We start from the raw sequence: 23,098 nt of genomic DNA, 5'->3' as shown, positions 1-23,098 counted from the left end.
TTGAAATACATTACGAAATGGACTCCACAAAAACGTGTGTAAAAAAGTAGTATCATAGATTTGTCACCTCTTACATTGGTTAGTTTTATTCATCATGTTCTAATATATATTTTCAGAATTCCGTCAGAAAAAATATATATTTTATATATTAAACAAAGAAACAAGAACATAGAGTCAATAATTTGTTTTTATTATTTTTTTTTTTTTTTTTTCTGATGTCAAATGGCAGATAAAGCATGATAAGGCAGATATGCGGCATGTCTTGTGTGGCTTGTTGCTCTGAACAATTAGCAAGAAGTAGGTGTTTAACCTAAATTAGATGCTTACTCCAATTTAGATAGATCACCAACATTGTTAGTGCTTAACCTCCTCAAACACACATGCCAGACAATTACCCCTTAAACACATTTGCACATGGAAGATTAATCACTTAAACATATTTTAATTAAGTCAAACGAATGACAAGAACATAAACAATTGTAATAGGATGTTTTAAAATAGTGGTTACCTCAACTAGACGCCATGAATTACATAGAATTGATCTTTGTTTTCGACGTTGAAGGGTGAAAATAGAAAATTTGTGTACAAATGATAATGGATGAGAATGAAACCAAACGCGTGATTTCAGATGCAATGATAAAAACAGATTAAAAGTTATTATTTTTATATCTAACTTAGGAGAAACATTAAATTAAACGTTTGATTATGTATCTTGTTCGACCATCTAAAATGTTGTTAAATTGCCATTGACTTTCTATATGGGCTTCCACTAACAAGTATAATTATTTAATTGAAATATAGGCCATATTAAATATATAAACGACCCTTCAATAATAAATAACATTCTAACATGCTCATTAATATTGAATAGTCATACATGTAATGTAATGAGATGTTCTAATGGGGACTAGCGTCTCACGGCATTTTATTTTTTCGAGTTGACATGTATTCAGATGTCTCGACATTCTACTTTTTCGGATGCCGCAAAAACTCATAGAAGTATTTGAATTTTTTCCTGACAATTATCGTGTGATTCACTCGCGTCAAGAATCGAACACAGGACGTACGGTGTGAAATACAGAACTAAAATTCTATCGAGTCACTCCGTTTTGGTTAGGTACCTACATTGATTGAAATCTTATATACCACTTTCACAATAATGTAATCAGAATGGACTTCAAAGATTACAATAAAAAATTTCTTCCCACAATTTGCTTCCCCTGACTACTTCCGTAGTTTTGACTCGTCACTTCTTTCCATAGAAGGGATAAATGAGAAGAAAAGAAAAGAATCCAAACTTAACTGCAGAGAGATATACGATAAGTTTTTCGATCTTAAGCAATGATAAATATTTCTCTTATTCCTTCTCAGTCATAACTCCAAATCCGAATGAACTGAGATGGTAAATTTGAAACATATTCTACGTACAAGTGTGACAATGAACAAATTATCAACCTTATACTACACTGACAAAGCTTGATGCTGAAGAGTTTGAAAACACCGAAAATTCCGACATTATATGATCCATAATGCTGCCCTTCTCAACCTTCAACCGCCGGCTCTGGCTGTTCCACAAGTGAACTCCAAAGCTCTGAGTACACAAATTCCTCAACTTCTCCAGCCGCCACTTCGAGTGAACTTCGTCTGTTGGAGCTCGAAAAAGGCTCCGAATTCGACTCCAGTTCACCGGATAGAACGCCGAGGGCGTCAAGACTGTGAAATTAGAACCCGGGTTTTGCTGATTTCCGATCACTCTTGAGACCACCCTCGAGACCAAGTAAGGGCCGTTGTGTCCCCACTTGTTGCCATCGAATGTGAGGGCGAATTCTTGGATGAACTTGAAGAGCAATGTGTGGTTCTTGTCGAAAACCAACACTGCGTTGTTTAGTCTACTCCATTTCTTCGTTATGGGATCAATTGTCTGAGCTCCAATCACGTTCCTGAGCTTCGACAAGCTCTTTAAAACTACGAAATCCGTGTCTAAGTAAATCCCACCAAACTTGTACAGCAATGCAAGCCTGAGGAGATTGGAGAGATTCTGGCCTATAGAAACTCCACCCGGATTCACAGTCCCTTTCCGGAGTTCGAAATACCAAGATTCTGCAGGTGTGTCCTTCAACAAGTACTCGAAATCGGGAGAGATTGCAATTGCTCTAAAACCCAAATCTTGAAATGGCCTCAGCATTCGGATTCCCTTATCGGAATCCAATGATTTCGACACGATGGCCAGGCAGGTATTCGGATGGGACTTGAACAAGCTCTCCACGGAAAGCAATTCCCTGCTTCCGAAGGACTTGGAGGAAATCCAAGTCATAAAGACTCTGACATTACAGGGAGAGGTGGAGTTTCCGGCGAAGAATGATCGAATTCGTGTCGAAAACAGAGGGGGTTTTGGCTCGGTAGGAACGGATTTGAGCTTCCGCTTGTGCTTCCTCAGACGCCGCCGCCTGTGTGTCGATAATGTCGAGATGGGTACCGTCGGATTCCTCTGGTTTTGCAGAGCAGACAAATGGGGGTTCAAGAACATTGGCGCGTTTTCTTCTTTCACAACGTACATTACAGGCAAAGAAGAAGAAAGCTTTGAGCTTGAGGTGGAAGAAGAAGACGTAAAATGAGGAGGAACCCATTTGGGAACGGAGTCTCCGGCGACTTTTTCAGGAGGGAAAATGGCGCGCTCCGGCGGGGAATCGGGGAGGAAAGGGAGGTGGAAGCAGAAGATGTAGAAGCCGTTGTAGGCTAAGAGGAGGAGGAGGAGGAGAGCGAGAAGGGAAGTGGGGAGGCAGAGAAGAAGAGAGAGAATCTGCCTCTTTAATTCTTGGATATGGTGGATGAGGACATGGAGTGGATTGGGAAGTTTGGAGCTTTCACAATCAAACATGGTTTTTGTGAATTTTGGTTGGTGGGTTTTGAGTTTTGGGTTTAATGGAGTAGAGAGAGACAGAGAGAAAGAGAGAGAGTGAGGAGAGAGAGGGGGGCAGGTGAGAGTTGCAGAGGAAGTTGGAGACGAGTTTAATGGCGGAGGGCGGCAAAAGATTGGAAGAGAAATCTGAAATGTTTTGGGTTTTGCATTGGGAACCAAAAATATATACCGGGTAGTGGAACTGTGGAAGCTCCCACCACTCTCTCTCTCCCTCTCTCTCTAGAGTCAGAGGTGGTGAGAGAGGTGAGAGAGGAGAGAGAAGAGAGAGAGAAAGTAAAGTCTTGGACTCTTGAGCTTTGGCTCGACCGCTCCACTTGGCTCGCTTTTACCGCGTAATATCACATGGTTTTATTTGTTAATATTTTTTATTTAATTACTTCTTCAATTATTAATTTTTATTCAATGACAACAAAAAAAAAAGATTATAAATTTTTTTATCCTTAAATGGGAAATAATCGTTTGCCGCCCTAGAGTATAAAAATTTATAATTCAACAAATAATTAAATAAAAAATATCAACAAATAAGGATTAAGCTTACTAATGACACGATAATAATACTTCCATTCTTCATTATACTTTGGCTCAAGTTGGTACTCATTTTCTCAAATCTCAACATGAGACGTGCTTTTTGTTTGTAATTATTAAGGTTATGGGGATAAGTTTGAGATTTGACAAAAATTAGCTACTCTAGTAAAAAAAAAAAGTTTATTTTTGATGTAGGACAAATGGCTGAATTTAAACAATCACAACCTGAAATCTCATAATTACAATCTTTTTTTTTCGATGGGCTATACAAAATAGGGCCCGACCTATAAGTGCAGACTCTTGTGGTCTGTTACTCTGAGTGTTAGAACGCCACCCTCCAGCCGAAGAGTGGCGTAGGCACAATATGTACAGAGGAGGGCCTTGGTCTAATCCATATGATATGGGTCCTCAAGATGATAACCCCAAGCTATGCAATTCTTCAGACCCACCTGATTCCGGATCTTCAGAGAGTTGGGCTATTTATTATGGAGCCCATGGCCTATTGCCAAGGAAGCACATGATGTCTGAAAGAGATGCAACTCGATTTTGCAAGTCTGGGGGCGTATATGGCGTATCTTGGTATAATGGGATCACAGAGAGAAATTGTTACGCATTTCATTTAATTACAATTGATTTTGCAAGTGGTGTATTATTCTGGTGAATATAATATTTATGTCTAACTATGTTCGTTTCAAATTTATTTCTTCTATTCTCTTAATATAGCTTAACTAAGTAATATCGATTGTGAAAAAATGTACATTTGAAGTTAATAGATCAGTTGTTTTGATACAATTTGAATTTTCAACATTCTAAAGTATGAGCACAAGTAAATCCAATGTGGTTGGGCATATGTCATAGTCATTCTTCAACTATTAAGGTCATCTCCAACCGAAATGGCTAAACATAGTTCTACCCAGAATTATACCTTGCAAAAAAATTGTTTTTAAATAAACAGTGTCATGCCATATTCATATATCATCTCCAACCCCTTCGGTAATTTATTAGTTTTTAACTTTATATTTTAAATTTATTGTTTAATTTAATCGATCTATCGTTTGATGCTTTCAAATCTAGTCATTGAGTTTGAATCAATTATTGCAATTGAGGAGTTGAGCCCCTATAAATAGGCTAAGAGGAGGGCTACATTTGACTAGCCTAATGTCCCTTTTGCGAAATAATAGTCTGGTGGGCTCTATAGAATTATACTCCAGTCATCGGTTGGAGATGAGTTTTTTGACAAATCAAACCATTTTTTAGCCTTTGGACCCTTAGTGCCCTTCAATACAGACCTAAGGCCATCTCCAATGGAGAAAGCTAAAGGTTCAAAAACTAAAAAATGATCTGATTTGCCCAAAAACTCATCTCCGACCAATGACTAGGCTATAATTATGTAGAATCCACAAGACCATTATTTGGCCACATGGGCATCAGGTTGGCCTAACATAACCCCCTCTTAGCCTTTTTTTGGGGCACAACTCCTCAAATGCAATAATTAATTCAAATTTAACGACTTGAATTTGAAAACATCTAAAGGTAGTTTAATTAAATTAACCAATAAATTTAAAGTACAAACTTAAAACTAATAAATTATTGAATGTGCTATATGTAGTCCATTCGGTTGGAGATTGTATATGAGTATGACTTGATACTGTTTATTTAAAAGTAAATTTTTGCAGAGCTATAATTCTGGACTGTGCTATATTTAGCTTTTTCCATTGGAGATAGCGATAATAACAATACTGAAAGACAAGGCCACTAATTAAACTACCAATTTAGATGTCCTTGATGCCATTTTCCACAACTTTGATTGTTTTATACCAAATTCTATATAAATATATAAAGACGGTAGGTTCAACAACATTCATTATTTTATACCAAGTTGTACATACATATACATTTTTACTTGGAAAGGGATCCTCTCCGGATCATTTCCTTCTAATCCACCAAGTCCGAGGATCCGGGCCGTTGAAATTTGATCAAACGGCTAAAATTATTATAACTTTTAAAATGGGTACCTGTTTGTAGCCGTTTGCTCAAATTTCAACGGTTCGGATCCCCGGACTTGGTAAATTAGGAGGAAGAGATTTGGAGAGGATCCATTTCCTTTTTCCTTGATATTTAACCATACTAAAAGTGAGAGCCTTGTAAATATGCATTTGGCACTGTACCAAAGTTGTCAAGTTGAATTAAAAAAAGAGAATTGTTATTAATACTCCAAAAATCTCATTCTACACTCTTCACAATTGTATTTTTCTTTCTAATTATAGAAAGTTTGGAGTGCCAAATAAGATTTTTAGAGTGCTAACAATTTCCTAAAAAATATTGACCAGGAAGACACGTCGTCATAATCCAGGATTTTGCAATAGGATACTTTCAAACTATCCCTCGTGATGCAAAAACTGTCAATCAAAACTCTTGTAGTAAAATCCGTTAACAGTTTTGGTCCATATATATATATATATATATATATATATATATATATATATATTAGAGAAACTTTCAGTTTAATTTCCATGGTGTTTTTATAGGAGAAATGTTATTCACACCCTAATGTCTTATCTTCCCACCCACCTTTTAATGAATTTTTTAATTACAAATTTGTTCACTTGCAAAAAGACTGATAAGGACATTAATTATCTTTTTTTTTAAATTTAAAAATAAATAAAAAAAAGGTTGGGTGTGGGAGACGATTTGTCTACCTTAAAACCCTAACTCATATTTTCATCTCCTTTAATTCAAAGAAAACAAAAAAATATCAATGGACTTAGAAGATGACTTTTTCATTGAACATGTGGAAGATGACTCTTCTACGGAAGAGGTAGAAGATTATGTTTCCATTGAAAAGGTAGAAGAATAATTTGTGTGTATGTCATTTGAATTTGTCCATCGTATTTTTGAATTTGTTGTTGTTGAATTCTTTCGAATTTGGATACCTATGTCATTTCCATATAAATTTGCAAACCTTAGTGTGATTTTCATTTACATATTTTTTGATATATTTTTTAAGGGACAATTTTATAATTTCATATGTATGTATATATTAAAGGTTATTTTGAGAATAATAGTGGGTGAGAAAATAACATTTTAATTTTTTAACTTTTTAAGGTGGGTAAGATTATAATGTCGGTGGAAAAATAAGATAATGAAATGGGTCTAGCAGCTATCTTTTATAGGCTCAAAACACTGTTACTTCTACAATATTATTCTGTTTTTGCCCTCACTTATTTTTTGTTATTTCATGTGTGCCGGTGCTATCCACGTGTTGATGGTGGATGTCTCTCAATCTCTCCAGTCCTGCGTGCTTTGATTTCGATCTCCTCTGCTTGCACAAGGAGCTCAAGCTCCTCCTCACTGACCCTCCACCTCTTCCTTTATGCACCACTTCAAATCGAATACCGCAGCCGCACTATAAACCCATCTGGACGGAAAACACATGAAGAAATCTTGGTCGTTGGCCGACAACCGGACTGCAACATTGTCTTGACTCACTCCAGCATCAGCAGATTCCAGCTTCAAACCCTCTCGACCCTTTTTGCCAAAATCGTTCTCACCGATTTGTCATCAGGTAAGATCCTGGAGTTTTTATTTGGCACTCTAGACCTCATCTTTCTTGCCACTGATCCTTAAAACTTTCATATCGGTACATCAACTCAACTCTCATTTATTTCAACAGCTCAACTCTCTTTCTATTTCAAACCCAAAGATTGATTATTTTCCTTTTTTCTCTGTTTTTATTTTCCAAGGAAAAACACCATCTTAGCCGAAAAAGTTTGAATTTTTCTCGGGAATTCTTGCCCATCTCTGAGATTTTCTTTGTGGGTTTTGGTTCTCGGGTTACGAATTTAAAAGGGTTTTGTCTTTGGAAGGAGATGGATATCGGTGGCGATGATCGGTGTTCGTTGTTGTGTGGATGATCCCAGTGGAGCGTTGGTTTTCAGCTTTGGTGATTTCTACGGTTTTTGTTGCGTGAATTTTTGGGGATTTGGTTTGGGTTTCTGGGTAAGCAGCTGTCACTCTATTCAACTTAAATTTAGTTCACTTTTTTTTTCCCTCAAATTTGTTTGATGGCATGGTTGTTTGATCCTTTACTAAATAGTCATCAAGAAATGTTGGAATTTTTAGTAGTTTTGATTTCTTTTCAATTTTTATTTCAAGCCCTGAGTTTTGTAAGAACCGTCTACCCTGTGCATACACCAGATACTCTTGACATTTCAAATAAACTAACTTCCCAAACACTGGTATTTAGGTTTTTTATTGGTATACATAATGCTACCAGCAAGTTCTATAACTTTACTAATATTTATTTGCAATGCAAGTTAAATTCTTGGTTTTCTGTTTGTCAATGCGTTAGCTTTTCTATTCTCTACCTTGCATTAGAGGTTGCCATGTCAGGTGAGTTCAAGTTCTGCTTAATACACAAGGGTTGTTTTTAGCTTAGTCTCTAATCTGTGTGCTCTTCAGAATGTCTTTAATTTTGGTGGCAGTTAGGTGTCATTAATATGAAGTGTGAGCTGGTTGATCCAAATGGTCTACTAAAGCAGCTAATGGTATTGAAATCAGTTTATGTAGATGGCGTTTATGGTTGATTGGGGAATGGTAGAGGGACATGCTCCACAGAAGTATAATTGGAATGGATACAAGAGGCTCTTTCAGATGGTGTGTGAGCAGCGACTAAAGTGACATGTTTGTTTTATATAAATACGTTTTTTCAATTGCAGAAGCTTTTTCCTCTCATTGGGCATATAAACAACATGTGTGGTTAATTGTTTGCCATCTTTGTGGTCATTTTTATTCTTTCTATGCATGTTTTTGGTTGCAATTTAACAACTGATTGTAGAAACTTTTGTCTTTGTATGTTGATGCTTCTTAATAGTGGTGGTGCCATGCATGTTGCTTCTTAATAGTGGTGGTGCCGTGCATGTTGTTAAATTAATCGAGTACATCCGTAATTTGGAATGGTTCTTTTCTAAATTGGCAGGAACTTTTTCAGTCGAGGAGGTTGTTGGATACTTCTGCTAATTGGATCAATGGAAGCGATAGCCAGTGATTGGGGGTATCTTTTGGCAGGATTACAAGGACTTTGTTGCGGATGGGATTCAAACAGAACCTTTCAACTTGAATGAGGAGAGGGAAGAAGGTTATTTTAATGCAGATGGAAAGTTTATTAAATATGCCATTAAAAATGAAGTCAAGGTAAACATGTTTATCATTTTTGGCAATAAGCATGTTTATCATTCTTGGGTAGTTAGGGCTGGTTTGGTATTGTTGTGCTTTGAAAAAAAGCTGTTTCTGCTGTGCTGTGAGAATAAGCGGCTGTGAAATAAAGCTGTAGAGTGCTTGGTAAACTTTTTTGTAAAAATGCTTTTGAAAAAAAAAACAGAGGACATGACACAAAACCGAGCGTAATGGCGTTCTAGGATTCATATAGCCGACCCCACTTAGTGGGAAAAGGCTTTGTTGTTGTTGTATTATAGTGTTTGGTAAACTTTTATGTAAAACAGATGTGAAAAAAAGCCAGTTTTTCAAAGTTAGGTTTTGCAGCTTCATGTTTTTGGCTTTTTTCACCCAAAACTGTGAAAAAAAATTGAGGCTGAATGTTTACCAAACACAAAAAAGATCCCAGCTTTTTTCAGAATCATCTCAGTACCAAACCAAGCCTTAATGCTAGAGCGTTTATCGTACAATTAGATTCTTGGAGTTTACTGATGATTTGCTATGCGTGTAGAGCATAAAACATTTTTTATATTGAAGCTTTCATCTCTTTGATTAAATTCAGTTGAATTAAGTAATTCAGTCGATTACTTAATTCAGTAAAAGAGACAACCAAAGAACAACATGGAGGTGGAGTCAAATGCAAAATCATAGAATCAGAAATTAAGGTAATCTTATACATTTCGTTTGATTTCTTTGAATAGGATGATTTATAACTGTTTCAGTATTATGTTTCTTCGTATGCAGATTACCATATGTATTTGAGAGCACATCTGAAAAGGATGATTTATAAAAGTTTATTAAACATGTTTACCTTGACTTCATTTTTAAAAGTTAGGTTTTGCAGCTTCATGTTTTTGGCTTTTTTCACCCAAAACTGTGAAAAAAAGTTGAAGCTGAATGTTTACCAAACACAAAAAAACTCCCCTTTCCCCGATTCGTCCTTATCTCGGCCAATCCTACTCCTACCAGGATTCTGAACTCAACCCGTCATTAGGCCATATTCAAACTCCTTATCCTGTTGAGACTCCTTCTCGTAATAAGACTCACCCGCATCCCCTGGAGTCCTAATGGGATACGGTTAGTCATGACTATGCGGCCCATGAACCGGATAACCTCCCGTCAACTTCTACGCACGGCCTCTGGGCCGAGAACAATTCTAAACTCGGCCCAAACTAATATTTTTGGGCCCAAACAGTTCTAAATTAAAATTCTTATATTTTCTTAAGTAATATCAATTGTAAAAAAATAAACATTTAAAGTCAATCAATCAGTTGTTTTAATGCAGTTTGAATTTTCAACATTCTAATCTAAGAGCACAAATAAATCCAAAATGATTGGTCATATGTCACAGTCATTCTTCAACTACCACGGATGGTAACGATAGTGAAAGATAAGGCCACTAATTAAACTACAAATCCTAAAGTCCTTGACGCCATTTTCCACAACAACTTCGATTATTTTACACCAAATTGTATATTAATATATATTTTTCCTTGATATTTGGCCATACTGAAAGTGAGAGCCCGGCAAATATGCATTTGGCACTCTCTACCAAAGTTGTAAGTTGACCCCAAAAAAAAAGTTGTAAGTTGGATTAAAAATTTGACTTGGAAGACGGGTGGAGGTCATCATAATCCGTGATTTTGTAATAGGGTGCTTTCAAATTAACTCTTGTAGTGAAGTCCTGCAGAAGAAAGAAAATCAATATCGCCAAAAACCTTTAATTTGCCTAAAGAAAATGAAGGAAATGGATACCTGGTCGAGCTTAGGGAAGCTGTTAACTTTGGTGCTGGTGTTAGTGTCCTATCACTTTGCGGCTCGCAATTCCGGTCTTGTCTTTGATGTCGTCATCTTCCTCCTCTGCTCCTTTAGCCACGTCTTTCGCCAAATGAATGTCTCAGTCCCCGATAAAGCCTCATCGTCCTCCTCCTTGCCCGGATCCTCATCCTCGTCCTCATCCTCATCGTCCTCCTTCACCTCCTCGCTCTCATCCTCATCCTCATTGTCCTCCTCCGCCTCCTTGTCCTCGTCCTCCTTCTCAAAAGGTTCGCTCTACGATGTGTTCATAAGCTTTAGAGGCGAAGACACACGTAAAAACTTCACGGGCCACCTCTATGAAGCATTAACAAAGGCCGGAATCAATGCTTTTATTGACGACGAAGAACTAAAAAAGGGAGAAGAATTAACAATCGCATTTGAGAGGGCAATCCAAGGTTCTAAGATCTCTATCATCGTCTTCTCTAGACAGTATGCGAACTCCAGCTGGTGCCTCGAGGAGCTGGTAAAGATCATGGAGTGTAGAAGAACGCTGGGGCAGTTAGTTTTGCCGATATTCTATGACATTGATCCTTCGCATGTCAGGAAACAGATTGACTGTTTTGGACAATTGCTTCGGGACCATATAGATGAAAAGAAGGTAGAGAGTTGTAAGGTAGAGAGGTGGAGAACTGCTCTTACTAAAGCTTCGAATTTGTCTGGCGGGGATCTCCAAGACGGGTACTTACTAATTTCTTCTCTTATGAATTTAGGCTTTAACGTTCCTTTGCTTATTAATTTGGAAGCATGCGATTTCTTAGACCTCTTTTAATAAAATCATACAATAAAGCTTCAACTGTTAAGCTTACACTAATCATAGCAGGGGAGCCGCCGGCGAATGGCTGCAGAGGGAAGGGATGCTGGTTTTGTTTGCTTGTGTTTCTATTTTGAATTTTTAATTGATGTTTGCTAAGTTTAAACACAACACCTCAAAGAAAATTGTCTTAAATAAAATCTCTAGTCATGAAAAGTAATTTTGTGTATTAGTTCAATTTCGTCTTGTAGTTGTATAACAATCTTCATTTTGCTTCTCAACTTGACCAATGGCAGGCATGAAGCAAAGTTTATCAGGAGGATTACTGAGGAAGTCACTAGAAAGCTGAACAACACATACTTAGACGTAGCACCCTACCAAGTCGGAATAGATTCTCGAGTGCAAAATATCAGTACTTATTTATGCATCGGAGATTCAGATGATGTTCGGGTGATTGGAATTTTGGGCATGGGTGGAATAGGTAAAACAACGCTTGCTAAAGCCGTTTATAATCGATTTTCTGACAGGTTTCAAGGTAAAAGTTTCCTTGAAAAAGTGAGGGAAAAGAAACTTGAAAAATTGCAAAAACAACTTCTTTCTGATATCTTGCAAACCACCAAGACAAAAGTAAGCAATGTTGCTGCAGGGACTGCCCTGGTAGGGGAAAGATTTCGACGCTTAAAGGTACTTGTCATAGTTGATGATGTAGACAATGTGAAGCAGCTACGCGAATTAGCTGGAAATTGCCACTCTTTTGGCCCGGGGAGCAGAATCATCATCACAACTAGAAATGAACGTGTGCTAAAAGAATTTGGAGTTGATAAGATATATCAGGCAGAAGGAATGGGCCGAGAAGAGGCTCTTGAGCTCCTAAGTTGGCATGCTTTCAGAAGTAGTTGTTGTCCTAGTCAATATCTTGTGCTCGCAAGCGAAGTTGTCAATTACTGTGGAAGACTGCCGCTGGCTCTTGAAGTTTTAGGATCTACTCTTTTCAAACGAAGTGTAGATGAATGGAGAAGTATATTGGATGAATTGAAAATGATTCCTCATGGAGAAATTCAGGCACAACTCAAAATAAGCTACGACGGGCTAAATGATAATTACAAGAGGCGGATGTTCCTCGATATAGCTTTTTTTTTTATCGGAATGGACAAGAACTATGTCATACAAATCTTGGATGGTTGTGGCTTTTATGCAACTACAGGAATCGAGGTCCTCCTTGACCGGTGCCTTGTAACTATTGGTAGAAAAAACAAGATTATGATGCATGATTTGCTTCGGGATATGGGCAGAGATATTGTGCATGCAGAAAATCCCGATTTCCCTGGAGGACGGAGTAGATTGTGGCGTTCTGAAGATGTAAATGATGTATTGATAGACAAATCTGTAAGTACTTTCCCAATTGAACTTTATATTAAACATGTAAGCATATGTAAGTTAGTAATCTAACTTTTTTTCATGCAAAGCCTTCTCTTATTTGGAGTTTGTTTTTTATGATAGCAGGGAACTGAAAAAATTGAAGGTCTTGCTTTGAATTTGCCGAGTCTTGTAGAGACTAGTTTCAGTACTGAGGCGTTTAGAAATATGAAGAGACTGAGATTGCTCCAACTGAACTATGTTCGGCTTGCTAGGGGATACCAATGTCTTTCCAAAAAATTAAGATGGCTGTGCTGGCATGGATTCCCATTGGAGATCATACCAATAGAACTGTGTCAACCAAACATAGTCGCTATCGACATGCAGTACAGCAGCCTCAAACAAGTTCTTTGTGAGTATTCTGGGGTAAGTACAATGTGTGACCTGAACCAAGTTCGGAATTATTTTTATGCTCTCTGTATCTTTTTTTTGGATTTAAATTTTTTATTTAAATTTGATTTTTCTTAACAGTTGCTTGGTAAGTTGAAGATTTTGAATCTCAGCCACTCCCACGATCTAACACAATCGCCAGACTTTTCGAAATTCCCAAATCTTGAGAAATTGATACTCAAAGATTGTAAGAGGTTGGCTAAAGTTCACAAGTCCATCGGAGATCTCAAGAGTCTTGTGTTGGTGAATTTGAAAGACTGTGAAACGCTTAAGGCTCTCCCGAGGAGTTTCTACAAGTCGAAATCTGTCAAAACTCTTGTTCTCAATGGTTGTTCAGGATTCCGAAGCTTGTCCGAGCACTTGGGGAAAATGGCATCATTGGTCACTCTTTTTGCTGATGGGACGGCCATAAAAAAAGTACCAGCTTCCATCGTATGACTGGAGAAGCTCGATTGCTTATCTTTGAGTTACTTGAAGTGTCCTTTGCAGCTACCTTCCTTACGAGGCTTACACTTTTTAACAGATTTACAATTGGTAGACAGCAATTTAATGGAAGTGCCTAATGATGTTGGGAGTAGTCTACCTTGTTTAGTGTACTTATTTCTAGATAACAATAATTTTCGGAGCCTTCCAAGCCTCAGTGACCTCTCCATGCTTCATGCACTAAAATTGAATGGCTGCAGAAACCTTGTCGAGATCACAGATTTACCAAAAAGTTTGGATATCCTGGAGATGGACGACTGCTCTGCATTAGAAAGAATGCCAGATTTTTCAGGCATGTCGACATCCGTGTCTCTTGGTTCCCCCAAACTCATTGAGTTTCCAGGCTTGGATAGCGCGTTAAACTCGGGCCTCAAACTTCATATGTTCACACACAACAATGTCATAGATTTCCTTCTTAAGGATAACACGCTACAGGTACTCTCTCTCTCTTCCACACCACCACCCCCCTCCTCCCTCCCTCGCAAATATGTGTGTTATTTGTTATGTATGTATTACTCACACAAATCTTGTTCAACATGGTATAGGGATGGACAGGAAGTGGATATATGAATCTTGTAGGAAGACAAATTCCCACTTGGTTCAATTATGTCAACGAAGGTACCCAAGTCTCTTTTGAAGTGCCTAATGAAATTGGTTGTAATGCAAAAACGTTAGCTGTGTGCCTGGCTTTGGTTCCTTATGATGACGTTAGCTCGATTGATTTTGAGCGGGCGTCTTTTATTTATGTTATTAATCACACCAAGGGTACTAGTTTTTATGTCTGTATAGGACATGTTTTTTCCTTTCAAGAAATCCTTTGCCTTGGAAATTTTTCGTTGTCGGAAACTGAGTTCAATTTGGAAGAAGGCGATTTGGTTCATGTTATTGTACATTGTCCAACTACCGTGGTGAAGAAAATAGGGGTACGTTTAGTATGCGACAAACTTATGACTTTCGAAGGTTCGTTATTTCTTTACCATTCTATCCCTTACGAACGGGCCATAGAAGAAGCTTTTACTGAAGTTGATGATTTTGATGATGAATATGAAGATGATTTTGATGAGGATGATGACAACGACAATGAGGATTTTGATGAGGAGGACCAAGACGGTGATGCTAATGATGAGGATGATGACGACGACGACGACTGTGTAAGCTAGTAAACTTTCTGGTTTTATCAGCTAGTTTGTAGATAGAGTCTGTATTTTTTTGCGTGCCTTGATCTGTTTGTAATATGTTCTCTTTGTTTGAACTTTCTTGTTTCTGTGGTGATTTAATTCAACTTTTTAACGCATTTAAGGTTATAATATGTTTAGAGAAGCCCTAATTTTCTCATGTAGTCGCCAACTGTAAGCGTCAGCGCATGCCTCATCCCGTCTTCTCCAGGAACCCTTTCTGAGCACCCTATGGCCTGCCAAACTTCTGAAGAGCAACCAATGATATTGGCAGCTCAAAATTATGCTTTAGAAACTTCGACTGCTTGAACTTCCTCCTCTAGAAGCATCTTTCAACTTGTGGTGAGCCTCAGGGGTCCTGCTGCTTCAAACGTTTTGCTCGTAACTCATTCAATGCATCATCCTTGGCAGCTGCCCTGTCAGCAGATCTAGCTGATGAACGCACCCGAGAGGATGGAAGAGGTGGAGTCTCTTTCCGGGACTGTAGGGTCTTCCCTTTATCCCACTTTGGTCGGAACTTCTCCTTTAAGCTCTTGTCATCTTTCTTCTGTGCTCTTTCAGACAAAATTAGCTCTTTGAAGTTCAGACATCTCTGCAAGCTTCCGCCTATCATCTTCATCCTTGAAAAGATCACTGCCAACATCAAATTCATTGTTGTCCCCCCCACGATCCGAACCACTATCGTTATAACCACATTCTTCCTGGCTACCCTGTTCATCGTCTATTTCTGTTGGGTCCAGCCTCTTCTTCAAGTGAACTTGAGGTCCAGAGGGCTTCCCGCTTGCATAGCCACAACCATCGTCAAAATCATCACCTCTGGAGTCACTTCCTCCATCAGAATATGAACCTCCATGTCTCCTCCTAGCTGATGAATGTGAGTGTCGGTTTTTCCCCGATGAACTTGTTCTTCCCGCGGCCTCCAAGAGCAAATTTTCTAATTCTGCCATTATCCCATGTCCCTTGTGGTATGTTTTGGTGTTTTACTCGCATTCCTGAATAACTCATAATGTCAGCATTCGAAAAGAAGATAAAATCATCAACATATTATTACCATCTGTTGGTTCAAAACTACTTCAACTTGATAGTGAACACATTAGTTTGTAACAAAAATTTTGAAACCTAAAAATTCTAATCTGCTACTAACAATTTTGATGACGGCTAATAATTCACAATTTCACACTGAAGAAACACAAGATATATCAGGTGCTCAACTTCATCCTCTATGAACCCATCTAAGTCATTCCTCGAAAACAACATCTCCTTTTAACCCTAACACTGTATATGGAACACCCATTGCTTAAACTCCCTAAATTCCCAGCTCAAAACCGACTCACACAATGGCAACAAATCGAAAAAATTTCCCCCAAAAAAAACCTCCTTTCAACCCTAAGATTGTACATGGAACACCCACTTCTTTAATTATCAAAATTTCCAGCTCAAAACTAACCCCAAGACATTGGTAACGTGTCGAAAACCTTCTTGAAACCAATATCCCCTTTCAAACCCTAGGACTGTATTGAACACCCATTGCTCAAATTCCCAAAATTTCTAGCTCAAACAACCAAATCCCAGAATTACAATTTCTGAATTTCAGACAATATTAATTCTTAATCTCTGCACATTACAACAGATCTCGCTCAAAACCCAAAATGGTATTTAGTATTAACCGATTTTAATTCTTAAAACCAACCAAAAAAAACAAAAAATCTCAGCAAGAAATACAAAGAAAGTAGTCAAATTTGTGGTATTCGAACAAACAAAGGGCAACTACAAGAAGAATAAATCAATCACCTGAAAAAATCTGAGGGCTTCGGCAGTCAAATCTCTCTGGATAATCCAATTGCGGCAGACAAAAGCATGAAAAGCCGCTGAATTTAAAGAGCTTGCACAATTTGAAACAGTTTTGCCTATTTTAGGAAAGTTAGTGAACTCGCTGAGTCGACTCGCTGATTTTTTTTTAGGTTTTTGAGAAACTGCATGGAAACAACATGATTTCCCTGAAATTTGGTACTCGTGGCGGCACCAAATGATTGGTCTCGCCCACTCCAGCTTCCGAGCCATTGCTCCCGACTATCGCGGACACGAACTCTCCGACCCGCCTTCCCAACCAGACAAAGCCTCCTACCGCGACCTCATCAGTGGCGTCTTTGGAATTATCGATTCCCTTGCTATTCCTAAGGTACAAAATTTTCAGATACACTTTTTTGTTTTTAATTTTTGGCCTTTTTTTTTTTAAATTTTGGCTAGAAAATGAGCTTCAAATTTGAAAGTTGGTTCTTTTTTTCATTAATCATTGTTTGGTTGTTATTACAAGTTTGATTGAAAAAGCAATTTGTTGTAAAGATGACATTTGTGATTTCCAAACTCCCATTTTTTGCGCGCATTTGTTCATAATGGATTGAATAAATCAAAGAAGAGTTCAAGGATACAAAAAACAGGAGAGTGTAGTAGGAGAATGAGAGTGTAAAATCACTACAACGTGCATTTATTTGCTTTGTTGTTTATCCGGCAAATGAAAAGCTTATTGTTTGAAGGATTATAACACTTATATTTCCTTATGTGCTAATCATATTATGCAGTAAAAGCTTAAGAGAATTGCAATGTAACACGTTTGATCATAAATTTTACGTAGGTTTTCCTCGTGGGAAAAGAATTTTGGAGGTCGGCCAACGTACTTATTTGCCCTTGCGTACCTAGATAGGGTCTTGGGAGTTATAACAATCGGAGTGCCAATCGTGCCACTAGGCCTTCTAAAATTCGTTAAAAAGCTCCCTGAGGGCTTATACATTTCAAGATGGCAGGTGTGTATTTTCTTGGTCTTGTTGTCCATATCTATGCCATGACTAGCTTGCTTACAAGTTACAACTTACTGTTACCACTACTATAGGAACCTGGCCGGGCAGAGGCTGATTTCAGGCGCTTTGATGCGAAAACAGTTGTTTGGAACATTTACATCCTTTTCTCCAGAAGCAAAATACCAATAGCTGTAGAAAACCAGGAGATCATGGACTTGGTGGATCCATTTGACCCTCTTCCCCCTTGGTTCACCAAGGAAGATCTTGCTGCATATGGAGCTCTGTATGAGAAATCGGGCTTCCAAACTGCACTGCACATTCCGTATAGGTAACGCATTTGATCTTCGAATCACTACTACTTCCGCATACTAGAAGAGTTAATGAAAAAAACATTATTATCGAATCATCAGACTTATCATTTGAAATTAGTTTAACCCTGCTAACTTGGATTCAAGTGGTAAGTACATGTTAATGATTTCTTGAACTTTACGTTATGTATTGGTAGGGCACTTAGAGAAGAATTCGGCTTGACGAATCTAATTGTTAAAGTTCCGTCACTTTATATAATGGGAGGCAAGGATTATGTAAACAAATTTCCAGGGATAGATTACTACATCGACATTGGGAGGGTGAAAAGTTTGTCCCCAATTTGGAGATTCAATTCATGTCCTAAAGATCGCATTTCGTTCAAGAACAGTCGCCGAACAAGGTTAATTAGCTTATCATTACCTTCCTTGAAAAGCACGTTTGATTGCTAATGCTTGTGTGAAGATTGCCAGAGACGAAGTGTTATTTATAGAAGGCTTTGCTGAGGTTTTATATGAATCACTGGGAAATTATGCATGTGATTCGATAATCTGAACAATATTTTATCTTAATTTATACAAAAGATTGCTTTGTAATTTTAACATATAATGTTTCTCAAATACTACAGTAAGACTTGATTTGTTGCACGCTTTATTGAGATATGAATTTGCGGTTAAAGACACGCAATAAGAAAGTAATAACTGAATATCAAACTTGTCATTTATATGAGTTAAACATAACTCTCTCACTGACATGTGGACAAGAGAATCACAAATTATAAAAAAGGTGAAAACTCATACTTTTTAAACATTATTTAGCCAAAAGTCAAAAAGACCAAGAGATAGAAATCAGTGAGAGATAGAAAGGGAGAGTGAAATGAGCTAAAGAAGTGAAGGAGAAGAACTGACTTGTATTGAGTTGGAGAACCGGAAAAGACAAAAAGGTACTCTATCTTTTGACACATGGATGACACGTTAACGTGAGCCGACATTGAAGAAAAACTTACTGAAACCAACAATATACGATAAAATGAGACACATTTACATATTTTAAAAAGTAAGTAAATTGGATCAAAATAAGTTTCAAGAGGCAGGATGAGATTTTTTTCACACTTTCAAAGGTGCACTAGTAATTGAGCCCTTTGATTATTGTCTATATAAATTTGAAACAGATATATGAGTGAGAATTTTTTTTTTTTTTTTTAAGATGCTTATAGATTTTCATGACAATTAGGACCCTCATATGCAGGTATGTTTGTATTTCCAAAAATACCACTCATGCATGATGATGGAGTTGCATGGTTTATGCTCTTCCTTGTTAATAATGCTGCTAAACTCAATGCCTGCAACTTTATTCAGTCAGAGGATTAACTTTCTTGTTAACTGGTTGCTTAAAATTCTACACATTCGTTTTAGTTAATTTGTTAGTGTTAATCACAACCTGAAATCTCATATAGTTACAATCTCTTTTTTTTCGATGGGCTATACAAAATATGCCCCGGCCTATATGTGCAGATGTTGGTGGTTTGTTAATCCAAGTGTTTGAACTCCATTCTCCAGCCGAAAAGTGGCATAGGCTCAATATGTACGGTGGGCGTTGGCCTTGGTCTGATCCAGATGATATGGGTCCTCAAGATGATAACCCAAGCTATGCAATTCTTTAGACCCACTTGATTCCGGATCTTGGAAAGTTGGGCTGTTTATTATAGAGCCATTCAATACTAATCTTAAATTGACAGCTATCTTGGTACAAACACGAACTCATAAAAATAAAATAAAGATATAAGCAAAAGCATATGATTCACTGTCATATAAACTATACATATGCAAGCTGTTTGTCACAGCCCGTGCCGGAATTTTTAATTCCGAGGACATGAAATTACGGAAATGTCCCTAATACGTGACTAAGGTATAATTTTCACGTTCGTTATATCTAAGCTCCAAAAAAATTTGGTAATTGGAGTGGAGACTTAGACTTAAATTTTATGATGGAATTTTATGAAATTGGGATTGGTTTGGACATGTGAGATCCCCACACCTCAAAACCCTCCCCATTTCCCGTATACTGTCCTTCATACTCTCTCTCTTCCTCAGAAACTCTCATTCTCTCTCTTCTTCTCGAACGCACGGGCAACCACCAAAACCACCTAAAACCTATACCAACGTCCAAGTTAAGACTACCATTGCAACCCTGAGGACTTCACGATCACGTAGGTACCATTTTCAGGTAAGTTTCATTTCGAAAAACCCTAGTTCTAAAGACCCCGTGAATGTGTACTGTTCATGATCTTTGAAGTGGTTGTGTTTTAGGCCAAAATAAGATCATAGCAAGCTTAGTGAGGTCCCAAGGAAGCTCGGAGTGCTTTCGTTGGAAGTTTTTGGACGTAAGAACACGGAGATCGACAAGTTCAAAGTTTGGCCGGAGCTTTCGAGGCGTTTTCCGGCGAATCCCCGGCGAGTTAGGAGTCGAAGTAGGTATCAATCTCTTCGTCTCGTCAATTACTACACCTTTCCTTTTTGTTTCACTCAATTTCGTTGAGTATTGAAGAAGTTATACTCATTTGAAAAATACCCAGTTTCCGGCGACCTCCGAGGCTTTCGAGGCAGTTTCCGGCCAAACCACGGCGAAATAGGTGTTGTGCAAGGTACCATTCTCTTTGTCTCTTCAAGGGCTACAACTTTTGTTTTTGAATCACTTGATTTCGTTGAGAAATGACAAAGTTATGGCAATTTGAAAAACTGCCCGGAAAACGGCCGCCGGAAAAACCAGTCCGGCGACCCAAGGAGGAAGAAGGTGCTACAGTAAAAATAAAAATAAAATAAAAATAAAATTATTTTAAAAATATGTCGACGTCCGTGACGTCGAGTAGATCACTGTGGTATATTCATATACCTAAATTGAACACCGTATGAGAAAGTTATTGAGGATTGTTGGTTAGGTGTTCAAATAACGTTTTATAGTTTTCACATTTAGGTGAAAATGTGAATTGATGATCCGACCGTTGGATCGTCACCAAACTTTGATACGTTGTAATACGTAATATTTGAGGATTATTGGAACTTACGGATTGGGAATCCGAGTTACGGATCTTCCGGAATTGGAATTGTAAGTCCATAATATAAAATGTTAACCGTCACTTAGTTTTGGAAATTGACGGAGATCCGACCGTTGGATGGTAATGAAATTTTAGGATGTTATCCTAGAGATATATTGTGGACCTCTGGAAGTTATGGATTTAAAATCTGAGTGGCAGATCTTCCGGATCGAACTACGTAGTGACGTATTTTATATAAGTTATATATTCTATCGATATGAATTCTGAGGTTGGATTTGATTACTATTCTAGGCGGCGATCGTCGTGACGCCTTGATGTGTGGTGCTAGGGAGTTGTTGGACGAACTCCAGGTGAGTGGGCAGTTTTGTTTTCCGTATATATATATATACTTAACGTTTTCCCAGAAATTGAAAATGCATGAAATTATGTTTAAAATGAAATGCATATGAGTTATGTGGAAAAACGGGAAGTGAAATACCATGCATAGAATTGATATGAAAAGTATATAAAAATGTGAGTTGAAATGCCATGCATGAATTAATATATGATGCATATGTATGAATTGGTGCGGTGGACGCACAGGTAAGAATTGATTTATGATGCATATGTATGAATTGGTGCGGTGGACGCACATGTAAGAATTGATTTATGATGCATATGTATGAAATGGTGCGGTGGACGCACAGATGAGTATTTAATTACTGTTATGATGATGATGATATATATTGAGCTCAAATCCTGCACCATGGTTTAGTGCTTATAGTATTCACCGCATCGCACGCTCGCCTTGGATCCAAGTAGATGCTAGTCGTACAGTCCACGCGGAGTGGGTACGACAGACCAGTCGCGAGAGTGTTAGTGAGATTCCGACTGGTGGGTGACCTTAGATTATGTGCACAGATGATTTATGAGAAGCACTAGAGCGTAACTTGTGTGCAGAAGGCCGGACGGGTCACAGAGGTGACTCCGGTAGAGTGATAATGATAGATTTTGAGCTCTAGGTTCAACCGTATAGGGCTATTAGAGGGCCTACGGTTGATTACTTTCTTGCACCTGATATGATTATGTTGATGCATTCATACCTTATTACTGTTGAGATGATGTGGCATGGCATAATTAATATGAGAAATGTTGAGATGACATGGCATGGCATGATTGATAAAGAGATAATGTTGAGATAGTAAAAATGAAGTTTTGAGAATATATATGTATATTTATATTTTACATTTCTGGGAAAGTATACAGGTTTTACGGAGAGGGGTTACAACGTTTTGAGAAATGTTTGGATTTGGAAAAGAATTGTTTTACTGACCCACTCAATTTTGGTTTTGCGCCCCTCCAGGTTCAGGAATCACAAAGGTGTGGTGACTACGAGGAATACAGCGGGGTTCTGACAGATTGGACAAAATTAGGACTCACCTTCGGGTGTATCAACTTATAAATTGTATAATTAAAGCTTCCGTACTGTGCAAATGGTTACGTCACTCTCACGTGACGGCCAGCATGCCCTCCTTCGGGACGGGGTGTGTCACTGTTGCTCTTTCCTATCATTTTCTTTGATCTTGATTTTTTTATTTATTTTTTATTGTTTTAGCCGAAAAAAACAAAAGCAAAGTTGGTATTCTTAATTTTGTATTATGGCTAGGGAAATTATTCCAACAAAACTAAAGATAGTTGGAATTCATAATCTTGCTAGCAGGGAAAATAAAATTATATGGGACCAAATCAAGTGGGAATTCTCTAATAATATCTTGGACCAAATTAAGGGTTAAGGTTTATGTCCATTGATTAAGTATATTTTTTTTCATGTTAATAAAATTTTCTAATACCGCCAACATTATCTATAAAGAAATCCATAAAAAAAACAACTGATTTGTTCATTTCCAAAGTAGATTTTAAATTTGAAAGCTTATGTGGCACTTTGATTTTTTTTTAAAATTTTATTCTTCATCTGATATGTCAAATTTAAACCACTTTTTATTATATTATTTATTTTTCATGATTTTAATAAGTATTTAGAACAAAAAGTAAGAATAAAAGTTTGAACCACATTATTATTAGCTTATTGTGAGACATTCCTGATAATATCGTTTGTTAAAAAAAAATTGAAGTTGCTGACACTAATGCTGTATTTTTTTACTGTTATTGCTGATGTGGACATTTTAACTCATCTTTTAAATATGCTTAGTTATCCCTTCCAAGCTAATCCTCTTTAAAAAATGCACTTAATCCTTAAATCCTTTAAACTAA

The 23,098-nt window shown here is 37.6% G+C and overlaps 4 protein-coding genes, 1 long non-coding RNA gene and 1 pseudogene across 15 annotated transcripts; 4 read left to right on the top strand and 2 right to left on the bottom strand.

Annotated features, from left to right (window-relative positions):
• Positions 1–1,324: 1,324 nt before the first annotated feature.
• LOC103434765 (uncharacterized) lies at positions 1,325–3,212 on the bottom strand. The gene has a single exon (XM_008373117.4). The coding sequence runs from the start codon at positions 2,876–2,878 to the stop codon at positions 1,457–1,459; it is 1,422 nt and encodes a 473-aa protein (XP_008371339.3). The 5' UTR covers positions 2,879–3,212; the 3' UTR covers positions 1,325–1,456.
• A 3,439-nt stretch (positions 3,213–6,651) lies between these two features.
• Positions 6,652–14,811, top strand: LOC139187655 (disease resistance protein RUN1-like). 11 transcript variants are annotated; one of them, XM_070821514.1, is made up of 10 exons: positions 6,652–7,010; positions 7,312–7,444; positions 8,006–8,101; positions 8,424–9,324; positions 9,404–11,155; positions 11,525–12,614; positions 12,732–13,010; positions 13,116–13,952; positions 14,063–14,477; positions 14,568–14,811. In XM_070821514.1, exons 5-8 carry the CDS (start codon positions 10,398–10,400, stop codon positions 13,470–13,472), a joined length of 2,484 nt encoding a protein of 827 aa, XP_070677615.1. In that variant the 5' UTR covers positions 6,652–7,010; positions 7,312–7,444; positions 8,006–8,101; positions 8,424–9,324; positions 9,404–10,397; the 3' UTR covers positions 13,473–13,952; positions 14,063–14,477; positions 14,568–14,811. The 11 variants fall into 11 exon arrangements, with proteins under 11 accessions (XP_070677615.1, XP_070677608.1, XP_070677616.1 ...); XM_070821515.1 differs by having other exon boundaries at positions 6,688–7,010; positions 8,424–8,638; positions 9,222–9,324; positions 10,904–11,155; positions 14,063–14,811; XM_070821508.1 differs by having other exon boundaries at positions 6,688–7,010; positions 8,424–8,638; positions 9,222–9,324; positions 14,063–14,811.
• LOC139196280 (uncharacterized) lies at positions 13,584–14,677 on the top strand. The gene is made up of 2 exons (XM_070821967.1): positions 13,584–13,952; positions 14,063–14,677. Exons 1-2 carry the CDS (start codon positions 13,584–13,586, stop codon positions 14,675–14,677), a joined length of 984 nt encoding a protein of 327 aa, XP_070678068.1.
• Positions 14,742–16,654, bottom strand: LOC114825017 (uncharacterized). The gene is made up of 2 exons (XR_011580853.1): positions 16,484–16,654; positions 14,742–15,684 (listed from the first exon to the last, which is right to left on the bottom strand). It is a non-coding gene; the product is annotated as an uncharacterized lncRNA (long non-coding RNA).
• Positions 15,518–18,440, top strand: LOC103434766 (epoxide hydrolase 3-like; annotated as a pseudogene).
• A 1,622-nt stretch (positions 18,441–20,062) lies between these two features.
• LOC139196279 (uncharacterized) lies at positions 20,063–22,321 on the top strand. The gene is made up of 5 exons (XM_070821966.1): positions 20,063–20,066; positions 20,114–20,263; positions 20,369–20,437; positions 21,140–21,198; positions 22,191–22,321. Exons 1-5 carry the CDS (start codon positions 20,063–20,065, stop codon positions 22,287–22,289), a joined length of 381 nt encoding a protein of 126 aa, XP_070678067.1. The 3' UTR covers positions 22,290–22,321.
• The last annotated feature ends 777 nt before the right edge of the window (positions 22,322–23,098 follow it).

This window comes from Malus domestica, chromosome 05, assembly GCF_042453785.1.
Source record: "Malus domestica chromosome 05, GDT2T_hap1".
NCBI classification, from domain to species: Eukaryota; Viridiplantae; Streptophyta; class Magnoliopsida; order Rosales; family Rosaceae; genus Malus; species Malus domestica.
This window is presented reverse-complemented; position numbering and strand designations above follow the sequence as displayed.